The 22742-nt window shown below is 46.0% G+C and overlaps 1 protein-coding gene across 13 annotated transcripts in view; it reads right to left on the reverse strand.

Moving 5' to 3' along the window:
• ARAP1 (ArfGAP with RhoGAP domain, ankyrin repeat and PH domain 1) overlaps positions 1-22742 on the reverse strand; it is an 800765-nt gene that overhangs the window by 148523 nt on the left and 629500 nt on the right. For all 13 annotated transcript variants that reach the window (XM_078658604.1, XM_078658609.1, XM_078658605.1 and 10 more), the window contains one exon: positions 8464-8598. In XM_078658604.1, the coding sequence (XP_078514730.1) occupies positions 8464-8598 (135 nt within the window). The remainder of the gene's footprint in view (positions 1-8463; positions 8599-22742) is intronic.

The following is a 22742-nucleotide window of genomic DNA, read 5'->3' on the forward strand; positions in this document are numbered from 1 at the left end:
GCCCAGTCTGTTCATTGTGGATCATCGCAGATTCCTCTTTCTTCTCTAGGTATCACAGGCATTGTACAGGACTGGTTGAACTCCAACTTGTCTTATTGCAAATTTCTGGTAGCACGTAACGGCTTTTTGTCTGCCCCTTTTGGTAGATCTGTCCTGAACCCCGTAGTATTCTTTTAGCTACTATTATCTAAATCTTCAACCTAAAGAGACAGAACGATTTTGTTCCTGCCTTATTACTCAATACTGCCCCTACTGTTATCATCTTATCTCCAAAACCACTGGCTTTTTCTACCACTTGTGTAACCAGGGCATTGTGTTTGAACTTTCAGCTAATTTTCAGCATCAATTCTCTTGTTTCTAAAACCAGTCATTTTCACCTATACAACAGTATTAAAATAGGATCATCTTGTCTACCTTTCTTTTTTCTAATACTACTTCACCAAACTTTAGTTCTCTCTTCTCAATTACTGTTCTTCTCTCTATGGTGGTTTCCTTAACTATACCACTGCTTCACTTGAGAACATACAATCTTGTCTTTTATAAACTCTCCTTCGTCACACACACATATCCCATAGCCCAATGGTTCTTAAACTGTGGTACGGGCACCCATAGTGGTTTGCGAGGACTACTCACGGAGTCGGCGACTGTCTTACAAAATTAAATAATATTACAATTAATAAATGTAAAGTATTAAAGAATATAAATAAAGAAGACAAAAATTAAAATTTAAAAACGTTTCCATATTTGATCGTGAATTAAGGAAAATATTTAAGTATTTGAGCATTTGTTTGGTGTATACTTATTTTTGTATTTTTTTGTATTGCTTTGAGGTTCAAATCATAGCAATTGCTTACGCCTGGGGTGGCTGGCTTCCAATATTGACTCATTGGCATCCCTAGGTTCAGTAATCAGTCAGTGGGGGTCCACAGAAGACAAAAGGTTAAGAACCGCTGTCCTAGTCTTTCTAAGGTTCACTTCTTTTCGGTACTCTTGCAATTTCAGTCCCCATTTACGAAGGCCTTTCACATATGTTAGGCTGTTTGTATAGGCATATTCCACAAGGTTTTGTGCGTGGAAATGTGACTGCAAAAAACAACACATCTTGAAATGCTGCTGTGGATGGAAACTCATATTTCTCTTTGAATCAGGATTTCTGAGAGTTTGATGGACCACACAGACAATGAAGTGGGAGGTGTGGTTTAGTGGACAAATTGCTAAACATGGAACCAGGAGAGCTGGATTTTAATCTCGGCTTTGGCACTTGATAAAATATTCATATGATTCTGTCAAGATCGCTTTATCTCCTGCTGCAAATGTCCATATGTCCAAATAAAAAACAGTACAATGATCTGCCTTGTAATGTTCCATATACGTGGTCTCACCCAGCCTGATTTGTAATCCAGTCTTAACCTTACCCCCAAATTCCCAGATTTTCTGTTTACAATAGTTCATATTTCCAATGCGACAAAAATGTTCACCTGAAGTTCTCCTTTGCCACTTGGAGCTAGAGCCGCTCTTTAAAAAAATGCATCTAACAAATTGTTTAACTTGTTCCTACTTCCAGTTCTGCTGCAAGTGCCATATCCATATGCTGTGGCCTGGGACGGTGCAAAGAGATCTTACTTAGCAGGTGAATTGAATGACATTGACTTGTGGAAATTGACCAACAGGACATTGGGACAATGTGGACAACGGGTGGGGGTGCGAGTCCCAACCACTGATATCTCTATGGTTCGGCTTTCCTAGAACTTGTATTTCGTACCAGCCAAAGCCAGGGAATTCTTTCAACACCACCATGGTTATTATCACTATTTTTTTTACAGTTTTATATAGTATGAATTTGGCCCAAGGGCATTAGTGTCATTTACATGAGCACCAGATTAAATTACACTAGGTCACTTGCTTATTATTTCGAGCCAAGGGGAAGATTAAGTGATCTGGCCAGAATTACAGGATGTTGAACCGATGCCGAGGCTCAACCCTAGGTCCCCACTTTCAATGGCAGCAGCTATGGCCAGTAGGCAACATCTCCTCCCCTTGCACTTCTTCCGACAGGGTATTCCAGGGGAAGATGGAAAGAGCCACATCGTACGCTCGTGCCGGTAGCTTCTTCTCCCTCCTGCATGGTTGGTGCAATGGTTATGCTTTACTGCTCTCAATGATTATTTCCAGTTTATATGATCTTCGGAAAAGGGCTTCACAAGAATCTCCAGCTTCTAACCACTGTGTTTGCGGATCTGGTGATATTTTAATGTCTTTTTCATCGTGAATCGAGTTCATCCAGAAAATACAAACTACACACATCTGTTCAACAGGCAGCTGAGATGTCAGTGACTCAAAAGGACAGAAAAAAGCAAGATAACCTGGCAGGAGAACAAAGACCAGGGATAAAAACAATCAAAGAAGATTAAATGGAGTCCATGCCCCCAAAATATCTACCTATAACTGTATTTTTGTTCATATACTATTTTCTTGTTCATTGCCACTCTAGTCCCTTCTCAATTTTGATCATATTTTAGCAGCTCAATTTTCAATAGTATAATCACAAAAACCGCAGTAGGCCTACTACAGCTGTCTCACAAAAAGTAGAGCACCCGAGAATTTTTACGACAGCAACTTCACCTTTGCCCCCAAAGTCAATGCAGCAGCAAACGGCGGAATCATGCAGCACCCTCCCAGGAAAGATCTCTTACTCCTTCAGACTGGCCACATAATAGAACGGACAAGAGCCCTCCTACTGGAACATCTCCACAAGAAACTCTTTAAAAAGACTTATCCCACAATAAACAAGCATTTGCAATGCAATAGGTCTCGCATTTACGCAAGTTTAAGCTATTGACATTGTAAATGACAATGCCTTTTATTTATGTTTTAAAAAACAAAAATAGGCACTGTTATTTACAATGCGGAAAGCTTAAAGTTGCAAAAATGGGAGACCTATTGCATTGCAAATGCTTGTTATTAAGAAACGTTCAGGTGGGAGGCAGTGCTTTCTGTTTTGTACGCATATAGCTGCTGTCTCCCTTTGTTAGTAATTTTGTTCAGAAACACCTGTGGGGACTTAAGGCTGTATCTTGTGACAAAGATGGATCTCTGGTTGTGCCATGCCAGATGACGTGTGTGTGAGGTTATATTTTGGTGCCAAAGCTGTATGTGAGGCCCAGCCCAGACTCAAAGTGTATTGTGGTGCCCGTGGAGAAACACGGGTTGCCTTGGGGCACCTACGTGATATTTCTGGTTTCTGCGTGGTACCAAAAGAAAATGTAAGGTTATGTCAAATACTGTGTGCTAAAAGTTATACAAGGACGAGAGGCGCTGGCATAAAGATTTGATTAGCAACAGGCATTCGAAGTACGTCAGCTTCCATAGAAGGAGCTGTATGATGAATTTAGAAATGGGATTAAAGTAAAGAGGAGGTGGCTTTGTCAGACTGTCAGAACGTACAGAGCATGAACAGGATCAGGGTGAGGCAGTCTATCCTACCAGTGGGTTTCACAGCATCAAGCAAGAACAAGGGGTGAGGCCGGGGATATCCAATAGATGAATGATGGGTTAAATGCTGTGGAACAGGTGAAGAGAACATTTCATACGTCGTGGCACCTTACACTGACCCCTCTGGGTGGCCTTACCATGAAAGTAGCTGCAACCTCCAGTGCAGGACAGGAGAATCTACAACATCCACTGCTTGGACTCTCTCCACAACCTCTGCTTTTCTCACACACTTGTGCGCCCTCACTTCCCCGGTGCCTTCACAGCTCTCTCAGGTGTTCCCTTTTGGCAGGGCCCGGCACCCCGACGGCTGAGACGGCTGTTTATCAGCCGCTGTCCAGCAGCCTCCGGGAAGTGGGGCTGGAGGCGTCGCTGTGGTTCATCGCTGTGGTTCATTGCGGGGAGACAGACAACAGGAGCCGCGCAGAGGCATGTGTAGAGCAGAGAAGCCCAGTGCTGCCTGCACGGCCCGCTGAGGAGACTGAGAGGTGAAGGAGAGACACCTTAGCTACTGGACGGGAGATGACCTGGCCTGGGTAGTACCAAGGGAAGACACATGCCAGTGCTCCCGACTCACCAGGGCTTGAGGACATCCCGAGTTGAGCTCGCATGCGCATTAAGTAAGTGAAACTGCATGAGGCTTGCGACGACGGAAGGTGGACAGGAGATGTGGGCGAAGAAATGCCGTACACGTGCACAATACGTGTCTGTACGCGTGCACATCTCATCAGTAAAAGAGACGCCGTACACGTGCACATCGCGTGTCTGTACACGTGCACATCTCCTGTCTCCCTTCAAAGGAGACGTCAGAGGAGAAGCCAAGCGCGAGCACACCGGCGGTCTGTGAGCGCACATGGTTTGTCTCCCTTCGCAAACCAAAGTGACGACAATAGAGTCTCGCCAAGCGAAGTAGCGCATGCGATGCATTCACTAGACGAGACCCAACAACAATACTTACTGTTAACCTGATCAGTGGCAAAATGGTCAATTTACCTCCCTATAATTTGGGCCACTGGAATTATTCGGATCAGCGGCAGTGGCTTTCATGCATAATTATTGTTTGCCGCATTTGCCACACAATCCATTATGTGCTGCATAATTTGCAGATTTCAACAAAAAACTGTTTCTAGCTTAAACAAATGAATAGTTACTAAAAATGCAACAACACGTGTTAAAGAGGAGTGGCTGGCCCTTCGTAAAGGTTGACTGGTCACCTTTCAGTTGCTTATTGCTGTATTTGGATATTAATCTGTTACAAATTTGTGTAACTTTTGTCCAGGCAGTGTTAACATGTGTAGAAATGACAAAATAGTGCAGTAATACGATCACTAGATGTGCCACATTATGCCACATAATTTGCCTTTTCTTACTGCATGATTTAGTCAACCCTGCCACACAATTTGCTCTTCCCCTGTGACGCTAAATTCCAGTGTCCCTGTATATAATCTGTCAAATACTTTACACATAAAAACAACAAGTAATCACATATACGCAGGAGTCTGCCCAAGTTTCACCCTGCACTTCAGAACTGATGTCCAGATCAGGTCCATCATCGATGACGTTTCTTAAAGAGACACTGTGCTGCTGTTGATACCGTATCTCAAGAGGAGCTTCCAGTTACCAACACAGGCTCCCATCACATGAATTACCAGCAAATAGAAAGCACCAGGTAGTGTACAATAAACAACTACACCTTGCCCAGAAATACTCCCCTCTAAATTACTTATTTTCTCCCTACAAATTAATTAGGTTGCCCGGTTCCAGAAGTAGGGTGCAAAGTACTCTGACTACAAAACTGTGTCTGGGGTTTTGACAACCAGTTCTTTTAGTGATTTTACAGTGCAGTCCATGATCACCCTGAATAACGTATATTTGTTGATCATAAAATTTGGTTTCAAAGATTGTCTGAGATGGCCTCAAGCGGCTCCCTTGCGGCTGGACTTTCACGATGATCCTTTCAATGATACTTCAACAAAATTTCAAACAGAGAAGAGTGGTTTGTTCGTGCAGCATCTTGTCGTGCTACTGGCTCACTGGTTCTTCTTGGTGACGTAATTGTAAAGAAAATGGTTTGAGGTGTCCCTCCAATGGAAAGGTAACTTTAGTGAGTACAGCAATGTTGGATTCAAGTCAACATACAGATTTATTAGGGTACTTTTTTGCTTGTGAGAGGTTTCCTATACGTACCTCTACAGTAACTAATGGATCTCATGTTCCGTAGCTGGAGAGATGGGACACACTAGAACCATCATCTGTTCAGTAGGAATAACCCTATTACAATGGGAAGAACTTATCCGCACCACTATCAGCCCTGCCTCCAACACTGCAAAATAATGATGCAATACCTAGTGAAAGCAAGCCAACTTGTGTGTGCCAACCCACAAATGTCCTGCTACAGACTGGCTGATGAGAATGTGTACAATATTTCAGCAGTTGCGAGAAGCTCTACGTATGCTGTGGCCCTGCAAGAGCACAAGCGTACAGAAGGATAGTGGTATTGTGATCACGTCTTATTTGATGCACAAATATAACTTATTTGCTATAGCACATGCCTTACAAATCAGTTTTGCGTTAGGTTTAATAACAAATTGGGACTAGGAGAAAAACAAGCATTGGAAATGCAACAGGTATCGCATTAGTTTGAGTTAGAGATATTGGCATTGTAAATCGTCTTTTACTTATGTGTAAGTTCTTGGTAATAAAACAGAACTGATGACCCTGCGGAAGCAAAAAAAAATGCATGACGTTGCCCTGGAATTAAAAAGGCCCTTCTCGTCATTTGATCACTGGAAGGCTTAAGGGTATATAAGACGAGGGAGGGGGGGTTGCAGAAACAACAGACACTGGGGGCCAAGGAGAGAGAGCGCAGTGGGGGATGGGCTGCCGAAATGCTCTCTTGGAGAGTGATTGGCCAAAGCTAAGCAAAACAAGCAGAGACTTAAAACCAGTTCCGATTTTACAATGAAATTATTTTAAGTGGACAAAAAGCACAATGCGGTGTTTGTTCCACGCAGACACTGTTACTTGGAGTGTGATGTTGTATTGAGGGATGGCAGCGTTTATGGTTGTTTCCTTATGCCGTCCTGAGGCCCATGCATTACCATTAAATATGTTTAGTACTGCTTCGACCCGCCCCCAACAAATCTGACTATACTGCTGGGCATCTCTGACAACAATATTATCCTTTATATTAGTTGTAGCAAAGGCTGTCTGACTGCTTGGCTGTAATGCGAAGCAAAGTAAACAAACCACCAACACTTATTAACACGACGCACAAAGTAAATAACCTAGGGGAAGGGCTGCAACGGAGAGTATGTGTTTTACATTTGAGGGATGCACTTAAACGCAGTTGCGCATGTATGGCTCATGGCAAGTAATGCGGCAACTTTTTGCCTAATATTTTGTTTTTCTTTGCAATTAAAAAAAAAAATGTAAATGTGCAAAACAGGGACACGTCTAAAGAAAATAAAAAATTGAATTGCTCGTGAATATGCGTTTGGTAAAGTCTGTTGCTGTATGCGGTTGGTGTAGTCCATAGCACTGCTGCCAAAAAATGGGGGGAAAACAAACACCTTGGTGTTTGAGTTCACAGCAAATGTGGCAAGATGAGTGCAAGATTTACAGCTCTGTTCACAACAGAGCTCTGTAAACCACAAGCACTGGACTCGAGTGCCCCAGCTTAAAAAAAAATATTGGGCCGGATACACAAAAATTAATCTGAGACCAAATCCAAACTTTATGACTTTCGGTATTCACAAAATGCATTTAGGAGTCCTAAAGTTAGGACTCCTAACTTTAGTACTCTAAGTTGTCCTAACTAAAGTTAGGACTCCTAACTTTACTACTCCTAAATGCATTTTGTGAATACTGAAAGTTGTTATGACTTTCAGTATTCACAAAATGCATTTAGGAGTAGTAAAGTTAGGAATACTAAATTTAGTACTTCTAAATGTACTAAAGTCGTAAAGTTAGGATTTTGCCTTAGATTACTTTAGTGAATCGGGCCCATAGTGCTCACAAACTGAGTAACACCACATGTAACAGGGGTAGTTCTTGAAAATGGGTGGAGCTTAAAGCACATATTCAGAATACAAAATGTCTCGAAGAGACAGCACAATCGCTGCCGAGGCGAGACCTCAAAATCACAGCAATAAATATTGTGCCCCCCATGCCTTGAATCATCCCACCTTTCAACACTCTGAACCCATGCAGTAGGCCCCCAAATGCTTGCCAGCCGTACAAACCATTTAACACCATATGTATCCCAACCAGCACACCATTCACCCAAACATCGACACACGTCAGAAGTATCCATTGCCTTGGGAGTGATTGAACCCAACACCAGCCAGTCTGAAGATCTGCTACTGCTAAAGGACTATCCCATTACAAACCAAACAAACACACACGCTAACTGCATATATACCACACTTAATACCACAGTAATTGAACACCATCTTAGACTCCAGTAGGCATGATCCGCAGACTCAAGTAGCAACATACAATCCAGAAACCACAGAGACGTATCACAACACACGAGTGAGATAGTCTAGAACTGTTCAGAGATAGACCATCAAGAAAGGCAAGAGCCAAGTGTCAACAGGCCACTCAGACAGCCGAGAGACATTGCGAGAAACCCCCAGCACCTAAAGGTCTTCCAGATGCCAGACCCGTGCTATGCAAATAACAATACTGTTATATCAAGTAATGAACTGGCATTAGCATTATATACTTGAGTCCTTTAACAGTTTACATGTTATGATAATATTGGTAAGTCATACGATCTGATGTCAGTTTAAAGATGGTCGGTGGTAAGTGATAACAGTGGCACATTTTGGAGACCTATATAGTTTGCATCATTACACGATAGGCGTGTGGACCCACAGGTACTCCTGAGCTTTCGTTCTGCATTAAAGGCAGTCTAACAATCAATGTCAGGACCACTCCTGAGATTCGTCATAGCGTTGCCGTACTTACCTTCACGGGATTTCCGCTCATTGATGGCCTTGCCCATGGAAGGGGTCTTGTGCAGGTGTCCGTTGAGGGCGATGGACGGCCGGGCCACGTAATACTGCTTTTCCATGTTGTTCTCCAAATCCACACGAGGGAGTTCTGTATAACCAAGGAAGTAAAAAACGGGCATTATTTTACCAGTCACAATCATATAATCTGCAACAGTAACATCACGGCCTGACTTGACAGGCTTTTTTGTACTACTGTGACATCCCCTTTTGGTTTTTCAAATTTGGGAAGAAGAAATGCTGGAACTGCCCTTTGCATATGCAGTCATAGAGGGCCCTAATTGTGAGGCCAGTTAAAGATCGGTGGGTGCCAGTGAGTGTTTGTGGCAGGTAATGACTGAGACATTGGTTGATGTGAGCAAGTGAGTGACTGGATGAGTACTAGTGGGAAGATCTGATTGAGTGAGTGAACTAGGTCAATGAGGTAACATATAGAAATATCAGTGCAGAACCAACCACCTCTTTGAACTAGTTCAGCAGCGCTGATTTTTATCTACTGCCACCGGGACAGGTGCTTCCAATATTTGTAAGGTAAGTATAGGTCTAGCTAGAGACAGGTTTCGCTTTAAAGCTGACATAATTTGTAAAGGAAGAAGGTGCATGTGTGCGCTTAAACTAAGTCAGTGTCTGTATTATTCACATACTGATAAGATTTTAACAGAAATAAATGCACTTTATAACTCAAAAGTTTCAGAAGTTACTAAAAACTCTGCAGCATGAGTTGCTGCGTTGTGGAAGGCGCCTCGCAAAGGTGGACTGGTCACCTTTTTGTAGCTTATTGCTGTGTTTACATGTTAAACTGGTACTAATGAGAAGAAACATTTGCCCAGACAGTGTTGATGTGTAAGAAATGACAAACTAATTAATGCTATTATAAAATCTGCCTCATTATGGTGCATAATTTGCCTTTTCTTGCCACATATTAGTCAACCCTGCCACATAATTTGGTCCTCCTCTGCCACATAATTCCGTCAGCATTACACAAGACAGCTGAGGCCCATGATGCCCGATCTGTGAACCCTCCATGCCTCATTCGCAAGGAATCTTCAATGAATAATAGCACACCTCTCAAATCCACCACATTTGACATGACACCTACCATTATACCCTTATCACCTGCAAGCTTACGGGATCCTCTTAGAAAACCATTAGATTTCGACAGCATGACGTTTCCAAGATGGCGACACATAAATGTCAGCCTCTGAGAAACGTACGTTTTTGACAGTTCCAAGATGGCTGCCACATTTTACAAGGTCATTGGACCTGTCTTTCACACTGACCTCCCACAGCCTATGCTTTTTTTAATTGGATGGGCAAACTCGGCCAATATGCACTTAGCCCGGGCCAAGCGAGGTCAAGGTAACGTGAGACGAGAGGAGTTTAAGATGTTACTTAGCCCTGATGCTGTCATTTTATTCAGTGTCCCCAAAGGAGCAGGGCGGGCCGATAATCTGAGCAGCAAACCTATAGGTGAGTCTTTCAATCCATGACTTTGGTTTGCATGAAAAACAGAGGGAGGCAAACTTCTAGGGCAGGAGAAATCTTTCAGGCAATGCCTGACTGCAGCACCTATCTCTCCCTGGTTAAAGTAAGTGATGCACAGTCACTCACTGTCACTGAGAAAGCATTTTTATATAGTTCTACCTCCTTGTTTCTATTTTGTAACTACATTTCCATGTCACTGTCATTGTATGTATGTATGTAAGTAAGTATCTGGTATCGAGAGAGAGTAAACCTCGTCGAAAGGTAGCGGAACGCTATACCAGGTCAAAGTTGGGGTAATGGTTTGTGGACTGTTACTGCATCATGCTGTAGTGTTGTTTACAGCGGTGTATCTTCAGCTCTTTGCTAAACTAGAGCAGGTTTGGGGTGGTCCTGGTGGGTACAAGGATGGTTGGTGTTCCAGATGCTGGGTGCATACAAGAAGAAGGCCTAGTGGCTTATTAGGTCGAGCTGGTTCGCGCTCCCGCCAGCGAGACTATAGTCACCTTCCTCCCTGTCAAGGGAGTAACAGCTGTGAACGAGCCCGATACAGACCTGGGTACGAGCCGACCCAGGTCTGTGAACGCGCTTCAAGGTTGAGCATGTTTGTTGGACGTCAGGCGCTGCAAGCCCGCCAGACCAATTATCCCAGCATGAAACTCTACTTCCTGAGGCGCCACAAGAACAATTATCCCAGCAGGAGTCTCCACTTCCTCAGGCACCGCAACAATTATCACAGCATGAGACCCACTTATCACAGCATGTCAACAGGCGCCCCAGGCTGCTGGAGCACTCAACTATAATTAATGTGCAGTTGAGTGCTCCAGCAGCGTGGGGCGGCTCTCTGCATGCTGTGATAATGATCACTTTGGGGCCTCATGCTGTGATAATTAGGGCGGCATGCTCTATTTGCAGCACTGAACATTTTCAAAGAAGGCGAAGCAGTGACATTCATTGGAGACACTCACCCTCACCCCCTCACACACCTCCTCACCCTCACACACCTCCTCACCCTCACACCCTCACCTTCACACCCCCTCACACACACCCTCACATACCCTTACCAGCACCGCAAAACACAACACAACACAGCACAGCAAAACACAACACAGCACAGCACAGCAAAACACAACACAACACAACACAGCACAGCAAAACACAGCACAGCAAAGTACAGCACAGCAAAACACAACACAGCACAGCAAAACACAACACAGCGCAGCACAACACAGCACAGCAAAACACAGCACAACACAGCACAGCAAAGCACAGCACAGCAAAACACAACACAACACAACACAGCACAGCAAAACACAACACGGCACAGCAAAACACAACACAGGACAGCACAGCACAGCAAAACACAGCACAGCACAGCACAGCACAACACAACACAACACAGCACAGCACAGCACAGCAAAACACAGCACAGGACAGCACAGCACAGCAAAACACAGCACAGGACAGCACAGCAAAACACAGCAAAGCACAGCACAGCAAAACACAGCACAGCACAGCACAGCACAACACAACACAGCACAGCACAGCAAAACACAGCACAGGACAGCACAGCACAGCAAAACACAGCACAGGACAGCACAGCACAGCAAAACACAGCAAAGCACAGCACAGCAAAACACAGCACAGCACAGCACAGCACAACACAACACAGCACAGCACAGCAAAACACAGCAAAACACAACAGCACAGCAAAGCAACAGCAAAACACAGCACAGCACAACACAGCACAGCAAAACACAGCACAGGACAGCACAGCACAGCAAAACACAGCACAGGACAGCACAGCACAGCAAAACACAGCACAGGACAGCACAGCACAGCACAGCAAAACACAGCAAAGCACAGCACAGCAAAGCACAGCACAACACAACACAGCACAGCACAGCAAAACACAGCACAGGACAGCACAGCACAGCAAAGCACAGCAAAACACAGCACAGCAAAACACAGCACAGCACCGCAAAACACAGCACAGCACAACACAGCACAGCAAAACACAGCACAGCACAGCAAAACACAGCACAGCACAACACAGCAAAACACAGCAAAACACAGCAAAACACAGCACAGCAAAGCACAGCATATCAAAACACAGCACAGCAAAGCACAGCACAGCAAAACAGCACAGCAAAACACAGCACAGCAAAACACAGCACAACACAGCACAGCAAAACACAGCACAGGACAGCACAGCACAGCAAAACACAGCAAAACACAGCACAGCACAGCAAAACACAGCACAGCAAAACACAGCACAGCACAGCAAAACACAGCACAGCACAGCAAAACACAGCACAACACAGCAAAACACAGCAAAGCACAGCACAACACAGCACAACACAGCAAAACACAGCACAACACAGCAAAACACAGCAAAACACAGCAAAACACAGCAAAACACAGCAAAACACAGCAAAACACAGCACAGCAAAGCACAGCAAAACACAGCAGAGCAAAACACAGCACAGCACAACACAGCACAGCAAAACACAGCACAGCAAAACACAGCACAGCACAGCAAAACACAGCAAAGCACAACAAAGCACAGCAAAACAGCACAGCAAAACACAGCACAGCACAGCAAAACACAGCACAGCACAGCAAAACAGCACGGCAAAACACAGCACGGCAAAGCACAGCAAAACACAGCACAGCAAAACACAGCACAGCAAAACACAGCACAGCACAGCAAAACACAGCACAGCAAAACACAGCACAGCAAAACACAGCACAGCAAAGCACAGCACAGCAAAACACAGCACAGCAAAACACAACACAGCAAAACACAGCACAGCAAAACACAGCACAGCAAAGCACAGCAAAACACAGCACAGCAAAACACAGCACAGCAAAACACAGCACAGCACAGCAAAACACAGCAAAACAGCACAGCACAGCAAAACACAGCACAGCAAAGCACAGCACAGCAAAGCACAGCACAGCACAGCACAGCAAAGCACAGCACAGCAAAGCACAGCAAAGCACAGCACAGCAAAACACAGCACAGCAAAGCACAGCACAGCAAAACACAGCACAGCAAAACACAACACAGCACAGCACAGCAAAACACAGCACAGCAAAACACAGCACAGCAAAACACAGCACAGCACAGCAAAACACAGCACAGCAAATCACAGCACAGCACAGCAAAACACAGCACAGCAAAACACAGCACGGCAAAACACAGCACAGCAAAACACAGCACAGCAAAACACAGCACAGCAAAACACAGCACAGCAAAACACAGCACAGCAAAACACAACACAGCACAGCACAGCAAAACACAGCACAGCAAAACACAGCACAGCACAGCAAAACACAGCACAACACAGCAAAACACAGCACAACACAGCACAGCAAAACACAGCACAGCAAAACACAGCACAGCACAGCACAACCAAGCACAGCACAACCAAGCACAGCACAACCAAGCACAGCACAACCAAGCACAGCACAACCAAGCACAGCACAACCAAGCACAGCACAACCAAGCACAGCACAACCAAGCACAGCACAACCAAGCACAGCACAACCAAGCACAGCACAACCAAGCACAGCACAACCAAGCACAGCACAACCAAGCACAGCACAACCAAGCACAGCACAACCAAGCACAGCACAACCAAGCACAGCACAACCAAGCACAGCACAACCAAGCACAGCACAACCAAGCACAGCACAACCAAGCACAGCACAACCAAGCACAGCACAACCAAGCACAGCACAACCAAGCACAGCACAACCAAGCACAGCACAACCAAGCACAGCACAACCAAGCACAGCACAACCAAGCACAGCACAACCAAGCACAGCACAACCAAGCACAGCACAACCAAGCACAGCACAACCAAGCACAGCATAACCAAGCACAGCATAACCAAGCACAGCATAACCAAGCACAGCATAACCAAGCACAGCATAACCAAGCACAGCATAACCAAGCACAGCATAACCAAGCATAGCATAATAAAGCACAAATAAACATAGCATAACAAAAAATAGCATAACAAAAAATAGCATAACAAAACACAACAAAACATAGCATAGCATAACAAAACATAGCATAACAAAACACAGCATAGCATAACAAAACACAACATAGCATAGCATAACAAAACACAACATAGCATAGGATAGCAAAACTAAACAGAGCATAGCATAACAAAACAAAGCATAGGATAGCAAAACAAAACATAGCCTAACAAAACATGGCATAACAAAACATGGCATAACAAAACATGGCATAACAAAACATGGCATAGCAAAACATATAATAGCATAGCAAAACATAGCATATCAAACACAACAAAACATAGCATAGCAAAACAAAGCATAGCAAAACATAGCATAGCATAGCATAACAAAGCATAGCATAGCAAAACAAAGCATAGCATAGCAAAACACAACACAACATAGCATAGCATAACAAAGCATAGCATAACAAACACAACAAAGCATTGCATAGCATAACAAAACAAAGCATAGGATAGCAAAAAAACATAGCATAGCATAACAAAACAAAGCATAGAATAGCAAAACAAAACATTGCATAGCATAACAAAACATAGCATAACATAACAAAAATTAGCATAGCATAACAAAACAAAACATATCATAGCCTAGCAAAACATAGCATACCAAACACAACAAAACATAGCATAACAAAACATAGAAAAACAAAGCATAACACACACAACCACACACACACAACCACGCACACATAACCACAACCACACACACAACCACAACCACACACACAACTATCTATCTATCGCCCTCACTCTATCTGTCTATCGATCTATCGCCCTCACTCTATCTGTCTATCGATCTATCGCCCTCACTCTATCTGTCTATCGATCTATCGCCCTCACTCTATCTGTCTATCGATCTATCGCCCTCACTCTGTCTATCTATCTATCGCCCTCACTCTATCTATCGGCCTCAGTCTATCTATCTAATCGCCCTCACTCTATCTGTCTATCTATCGCCTTCACTCTATCTTATCGCCCTCACTCTATCTATCGCCCTCACTCTATCTATCGCCCTCACTCTATCTATCGCCCTCACTCTATCTATCGCCCTCACTCTATCTATCGCCCTCACTCTATCTATCGCCCTCACTCTATCTATCGCCCTCACTCTATCTATCGCCCTCACTCTATCTATCGCCCTCACTCTATCTATCGCCCTCACTCTATCTATCGCCCTCACTCTATCTATCGCCCTCACTCTATCTATCGCCCTCACTCTATCTATCTAATCGTCCTCACTCTATCTAATCGCCCTCACTCTATCTAATCGCCCTCACTCTATCTAATCGCCCTCACTCTATCTATCTAATCGCCCTCACTCTATCTATCTATCAATCTATCTATCGCCCTCACTCTATCTATCTATCAATTTATCTATCGCCCTCACTCAATCTATCTATCGCCCTCACTCTATCTATTTATCGCCCTCACGCTATCTATCTATCGCCCTCACTCTATCTATCTAATCGTCCTCACTCTATCTAATCGCCCTCACTCTATCTAATCGTCCTCACTCTATCTAATCGCCCTCACTCTATCTAATCGCCCTCACTCTATCTAATCGCCCTCACTCTATCTAATCGCCCTCACTCTATCTATCTAATCGCCCTCACTCTATCTATCTATCAATCTATCTATCGCCCTCACTCTATCTATCAATTTATCTATCGCCCTCACTCAATCTATCTATCGCCCTCACTCTATCTATCTATCGCCCTCACTCTATCTATTTATCGCCCTCACGCTATCTATCTATCGCCCTCACTCTATCTATCTAATCGTCCTCACTCTATCTAATCGCCCTCACTCTATCTAATCGCCCTCACTCTATCTATCTAATCGCCCTCACTCTATCTATCTAATCGCCCTCACTCTATCTATCTATCAATCTATCTATCGCCCTCACTCTATCAATTTATCTATTGCCCTCACTCAATCTATCTATCGCTCTCACTCTATCTATCTATTTATCCCCCTCACGCTATCTATCGCCCTCACTCTATCTATCTATCGCCAGCACTCTATCTATCTGTCTAGCTATCTATCGCCCTCACTCCTATCTATCTATCTATCTATCTATCTATCCATCTATCTCGCTCACTCAATCTCTCTATCGCCCTCCCTCTATCTATCTATCGCCCTCACTCTATCTATCTATCCCACTCACTCTATCTATCGCATCACCACAGCATCACTAAGGGGCACAACAACATCACTATGCGCTACCACAGGATCATTGAATGCCACAGCATCACTAGTCGCCACCACAACATCTCTCAGCCCCACCACAGCATCAATCTGTGCAACCATTTACCAACAACTGGGTCAAATATGATCTCTCAATGTTTCAAGCTTTATTACAAATGTCACAAAAAGAGGTTAGTATTTCACTTCTGTTCTTGGATTTTCGTCACAATAAAATACACTGAACATATTCTTCACAAAAGTTATTTACAAAAGTTTAAGCTATTGCCATTATAAATTACAATAACTTTTATTTAAGTATTAATTATTAAAAAAAATTCAAAGCCATTGTTATTTGTAATATCAATACATCTAACTCACGTGAATACAACACATATTGCATTACAAATGCTATAGGTGTCACAAGTTATAACTATTGGCACTGTAAATGACAAAGCTATTATTTTTGCTATTTTCAAAACCAACACATATATAAAAAATGTGTCATTTAAAATACCAATAGCTCAAACTTTCCTAATGCGAGACCTTATGCATTGCAAATGCTTGTTTTTAATTTGTTTACACTTCTTTGTCTAAAATCCGAAGGTGTCCTGGTTGTGAGTGAACCTCTTGCGACAGTGAGTTTGTCATCCAAGAAGGCAGGTGTGCCAGTCGTGATGGCTTTGTAGGTGATGCAGGTTTTTTTGAAGATAGTGTGAGGGGAAGGTCTGGTACAGGCATCTGTCTGTGACAAGAATCACAGGGTTTAAACCCAATCGATGTTTTGCGGGCCATCGCTAACACCTTGGAAGGCAGTCTCAAAAATAATCAACAAAACATCAAAAGAACTTTGGCCAAAAAGTGGACATTAGTAGCAAGCTCTCTTCGTATCTGCGTACAGAAAAGCACTGATGTCACCGCTTGAGGTGGCGCCTGTATAGGCACCGCGTATGTCACTTCTGGCGCTGCTGATGCAGAGCTGAACGATACCAACTGCCGGCGTGCAGAGGTACTGCTCAGTGGCGTAACGAAACTTGAGGGGGCCCCCCTGCAAAGCACATGGAGGGGGCTCCCCCCCGCATCGCGGCCCACCATGCCTACCCCCGGCGGCGCGGCCCACCATGTACTACTTTGCCCTACCTCCCATTCATTTAGCAGCACATATTTACTGACCAATGATGCTGGAAGCACAAGAGACAGCATAAGCCTCAGGCTTCTAAGTGCGTCCTCTAAACTGCAGCATTACAATGTCCAGAGCCTGTCCGTCATGGAAACTTGCTCCTGCCACATACACTTGGTCACTTTGCCATCCATCCATCCATCCATCCATCCATCCATCTATCCCCCACCCATCCATCCACTCATCCATTCAACCACCCCTCCATCCACCCACCCCTCCAACCATCCACTCATCCATCCCCCCACCCCTCCCCCACCCCTCCCCCACCCCTCCATCCATCCACTCATCCATCCACCCACCCCTCCATTCATCCATCCACCCAACCCTCCATCTATCCACTCATCCATCTACCCACCTCTCCATCCATCTATCCACCCACCCAACCCCTCCATCCACCCACACCCGCCCCTCCAGCCACCCACCCTTCCATCCATCCACTCATCCGTCCATCCATCCATCCATCGCCCAATCTTCTCGCTGGTTCACATCACGTCAGAGCTGGCGATGCCATGTCTCGTTCTCAGAGTGTGATGCACAATGAATGTGACATTTTGCAGCTCGCTATACTGTTCAGCCCCTTGAGCGTGAACCGCTTGCACTTCCCATGGAAGTGAATCCTCTTCCCATCACTAGTGATCCACGTCTGGAACACATGCCACATGCTATCTTTAGAAGGGCCTTCCTGCTGGCTACAAGCTGGGCAGAGCAGCGCCGAGCGCCGCAGGGCGGGCTATTTACTTTTTAATGCTGTAGGCTGCCAGCTTGAACTGATAACTTTTCATTGTCTGTCCTTCCAAAACAATTTTACTGGAAAAACACATCTAAAAACTCGTCAAGTGCGGCTACTCACTTTTGATTGCTGTAAGTGCTTTTTTTGTTGTGCTTACACTGACATTTACAAATAGCCCCGTGATGTATTCATTCAGCTCAATTCAAGAAAGGCAAACGTGTCAGCACTGTACCTGGGCACATTCTAGGAGTCAAATTAGGCACACACACACACGTGTTAATCCTCACTTTAGATTATCACTTCCCCTATCCACTCAAACCTCTTCATTAGGGCTTAAAATGAATTGTACTCGATCCCTCTTAACGCTATTTCTACATATCTAAATGACTTTCCTATTAAGAGCTTTTAACATCACAACCATTTAATAACCTCGTTTTTAATGTGTAATTAACACACATTTTAGTGCAATCCAATCAGCAAGTTGTTTCCTACATAACAGGCAATTTCGACGATTGTAAGTCCGTAATAGTACAAAAATGTTGTTCAGGCCAATAGCAGAAAGTTCCCAGCGGCAGTTCATGTCATATTAATAATTCAATATTTACTTGTTTGAAATTCGGCAGCCAGTCCGATGTCTGTTCTCTGGGAGAAGAACTTGGACAGAAATCCAAAATTTCGTCCACGCGACCTGTACTTAGAGAGTATATTTGGCAAAGTAGGGCACATGACATTTGTATCTGTAACAATCTTAGATGTAGCCTGGAGACAGCTTTGTGTCCATCACAAGCCTCATGTAATAATAATAATAAACAAGCATTGGCATAGCCAATAGGTCTCGCATTTGGGACCTTTTAATTGTTTAGCCACGCAACAGTTGATGTTGTTGCACCAAGGATATTGTGCTGCATAACTAAATACTTATAAGGTCCCAAAGGCGAGACCTATTGGCTATGCCAGTGCTTGTTTCTTTTAGATGAAGCAGTCCATATGAGTGCATGAATTTGTCTGCTTGCTCCCAAGCCCCGGCCGCACAACTTCTCTCTCTCTCTGTGCCACCCACCCCCTTCTCTATCTGTGCTCCCTCCCGCTCCACCTGCCTCCTGCCCCGCAAATCAGAAAAAAAGAACTATGACTCGGTCACACTGGTTGCAATGCAAAGTAGCGCGTTTGCCTTTTTAGGTCTCGGCAACGAGAACTATTGTCGCCATGTAAGCTCGCAAGGGAGTACAGAGCGGTGCACGAGCCGACCAGGGTCTGTGGACGCGCACACACGCAGGCAGGCAGGCACACACCAGACAGACACAGACAGACACACGCACGCACACACACACGCACACACACACACACCCTCCCTCCCTCTCTGCCCACTCCCTCTCTGCGGCCCCCCCCCTCTACCCCCACTCACCGGGCTCTTTCCCTCTGCAGCGGGTCAGTCACGGCAGCAGGCAGGCTCGGTGTCTTCTCCGGCGATCTTCAGCTGATGTGCACGCTCACGCTGCGTCTCCTGCGCGCCCACCATGCTGTTTCGCGCCCGTTGATCCTCAGCTTGTGATTACTACTCCTTCTAACCCGGAATCTAAATTACTATTTCTTGGTTCTCAAACTCCACTCTGTTGATTCGTAACAAACTGATATTCAGCACATTTCACAGTCTCGCTTTTGCTTCTCATAAATACAATAAGATTATTTTAAGCAATGTCTACCCTTCTTTTGGTTCTGTGCCTATTATGCTTCGGACTATAGAGTTTTAGAAAGTGTGGTGGAAGATTCCATGATATCAGTGGCGTGCACAGTGCAGAGTAGTGAGTGCAGAGTAGTGAGTGCAGAGTAGTGAGTGCAGAGTAGTGAGTGCAGAGTAGTGAGTGCAGAGTGAGTGTGCAGAGTGAGTGTGCAGAGAGAGTGTGCAGAGAGAGTGTGCAGAGAGAGTGTGCAGAGAGAGTGTGCAGAGAGAGTGTGCAGAGTGAGTGTGCAGATGAGTGAGTGCGCAGAGTAGTGAGTGCGCAGAGTAGTGAGTGCGCAGAGTAGTGAGTGCGCAGAGTAGTGAGTGCAGAGTAGTGAGTGCGCAGAGTAGTGAGTGCGCAGAGTAGTGAGTGCAGAGTAGTGAGTGCAGAGTAGTGAGTGCAGAGTAGTGAGTGCAGAGTAGTGAGTAGTGAGTGCAGAGTAGTGAGTGCAGAGTAGTGAGTGCAGAGTAGTGAGTGCAGAGTAGTGAGTGCAGAGTGAGTGTGCAGAGTGAGTGTGCAGAGTAGTGAGTGCAGAGTAGTGAGTGCAGAGGAGTGAGTGCGCAGAGTAGTGAGTGCAGAGTAGTGAGTGCAGAGTAGTGAGTGCAGAGTAGTGAGTGCAGAGTAGTGAGTGCAGAGTAGTGAGTGCAGAGTAGTGAGTGCAGAGTAGTGAGTAGTGAGTGCAGAGTAGTGAGTAGTGAGTGCAGAGTAGTGAGTGCAGAGTAGTGAGTAGTGAGTAGTGAGTGCAGAGTAGTGAGTAGTGAGTGCAGAGTAGTGAGTGCAGAGTAGTGAGTAGTGAGTGCAGAGTAGTGAGTGCAGAGTAGTGAGTGCAGAGTAGTGAGTGCAGAGTAGTGAGTAGTGAGTGCAGAGTAGTGAGTAGTGAGTAGTGAGTGCAGAGTAGTGAGTGCAGAGTAGTGAGTGCAGAGTAGTGAGTGCAGAGTAGTGAGTGCAGAGTGCAGAGTAGTGAGTGCAGAGTGCAGAGTAGTGAGTGCAGAGTGCAGAGTAGTGAGTGCAGAGTAGTGAGTGCAGAGTAGTGAGTAGTGAGTGCAGAGTAGTGAGTAGTGAGTGCAGAGTAGTGAGTAGTGAGTGCAGAGTAGTGAGTGCAGAGTGCAGAGTAGTGAGTGCAGAGTGCAGAGTAGTGAGTGCAGAGTGCAGAGTAGTGAGTGCAGAGTAGTGAGTGCAGAGTGCAGAGTAGTGAGTGCAGAGTGCAGAGTAGTGAGTGCAGAGTGCAGTGCAGGTATGTGCAGTGCAGTGCAGGTGAGTGCAGTGCAGTGCAGGTGAGTGCAGTGCAGGTGAGTGCAGTGCAGGTGAGTGCAGTGCAGGTGAGTGCAGTGCAGGTGAGTGCAGTGCAGTGCAGGTGAGTGAAGTGCAGTGCAGGTGAGTGCAGTGCAGTGCAGGTGAGTGCAGTGCAGTGCAGGTGAGTGCAGTGCAGGTGAGTGCAGTGCAGGTGAGTGCAGTGCAGGTGAGTGCAGTGCAGGTGAGTGCAGTGCAGGTGAGCGCAGTGCAGGTGAGCGCAGTGCAGTGCAGGTGAGTGCAGTGCAGTGCAGGTGAGTGCAGTGCAGTGCAATGCAGGTGAGTGCAGTGCATGTGAAGTGCAGTGCAGGTGAGTGCAGTGCAGGTGAGTGCAGTGCAGGTGAGTGCAGTGCAGTGCAGGTGAGTGCAGTGCAGGTGAGTGCAGTGCAGGTGAGTGCAGTGCAGGTGAGTGCAGTGCAGGTGAGTGCAGGTGAGTGCAGTGCAGGTGAGTGCAGTGCACGTGAGTGCAGTGCAGTGCAGGTGAGTGCAGTGCAGTGCAGGTGAGTGCAGTGCAGTGCAGGTGAGTGCAGTGCAGGTGAGTGCAGTGCAGTGCAGGTGAGTGCAGTGCAGTGCAGGTGAGTGGAGTGCAGGTGAGTGGAGTGCAGGTGAGTGGAGTGCAGGTGAGTGGAGTGCAGGTGAGTGCAGTGCAGGTGAGTGCAGTGCAGGTGAGTGCAGTGCAGGTGAGTGCAGTGCAGGTGAGTGCAGTGCAGTGCAGGTGAGTGCAGTGCAGTGCAGATGAGTGCAGTGCAGGTGAGTGCAGTGCAGTGCAGTGCAGGTGAGTGCAGTGCAGTGCAGGTGAGTGCAGTGCAGTGGAGTGCAGTGCAGGTGAGTGCAGTGCAGGTGAGTGCAGTGCAGGTGAGTGCAGTGCAGGTGAGTGCAGTGCAGGTGAGTGCAGTGGAGTGCAGTGCAGGTGAGTGCAGTGCAGGTGAGTGCAGTGCAGGTGAGTGCAGTGCAGTGCAGGTGTGTGCAGTGCAGTGTAGGTGGGTGCAGTGCAGTGGAGTGCAGTGCAGGTGAGTGCAGGTGAGTGCAGTGCAGGTGAGTGCAGTGCAGTGCAATGCAGGTGAGTGCAGTGCAGTGCATGTGAAGTGCAGTGCAGGTGAGTGCAGTGCAGGTGAGTGCAGTGCAGGTGAGTGCAGTGCAGGTGAGTGCAGTGCAGGTGAGTGCAGTGCAGGTGAGTGCAGTGCAGGTGAGTGCAGTGCAGGTGAGTGCAGGTGAGTGCAGTGCAGGTGAGTGCAGTGCAGGTGAGTGCAGTGCAGTGCACGTGAGTGCAGTGCAGTGCAGGTGAGTGCAGTGCAGTGCAGGTGAGTGCAGTGCAGGTGAGTGCAGTGCAGTGCAGGTGAGTGCAGTGCAGGTGAGTGCAGTGCAGGTGAGTGGAGTGCAGGTGAGTGGAGTGCAGGTGAGTGGAGTGCAGGTGAGTGCAGTGCAGGTGAGTGCAGTGCAGGTGAGTGCAGTGCAGGTGAGTGCAGTGCAGGTGAGTGCAGTGCAGTGCAGGTGAGTGCAGTGCAGTGCAGATGAGTGCAGTGCAGGTGAGTGCAGTGCAGTGCAGGTGAGTGCAGTGCAGTGCAGGTGAGTGCAGTGCAGTGTAGGTGAGTGCAG

This window comes from Lissotriton helveticus, chromosome 8 (genome assembly GCF_964261635.1).
Source record: "Lissotriton helveticus chromosome 8, aLisHel1.1, whole genome shotgun sequence".
In the NCBI taxonomy this organism is placed as follows: Eukaryota; Metazoa; Chordata; class Amphibia; order Caudata; family Salamandridae; genus Lissotriton; species Lissotriton helveticus.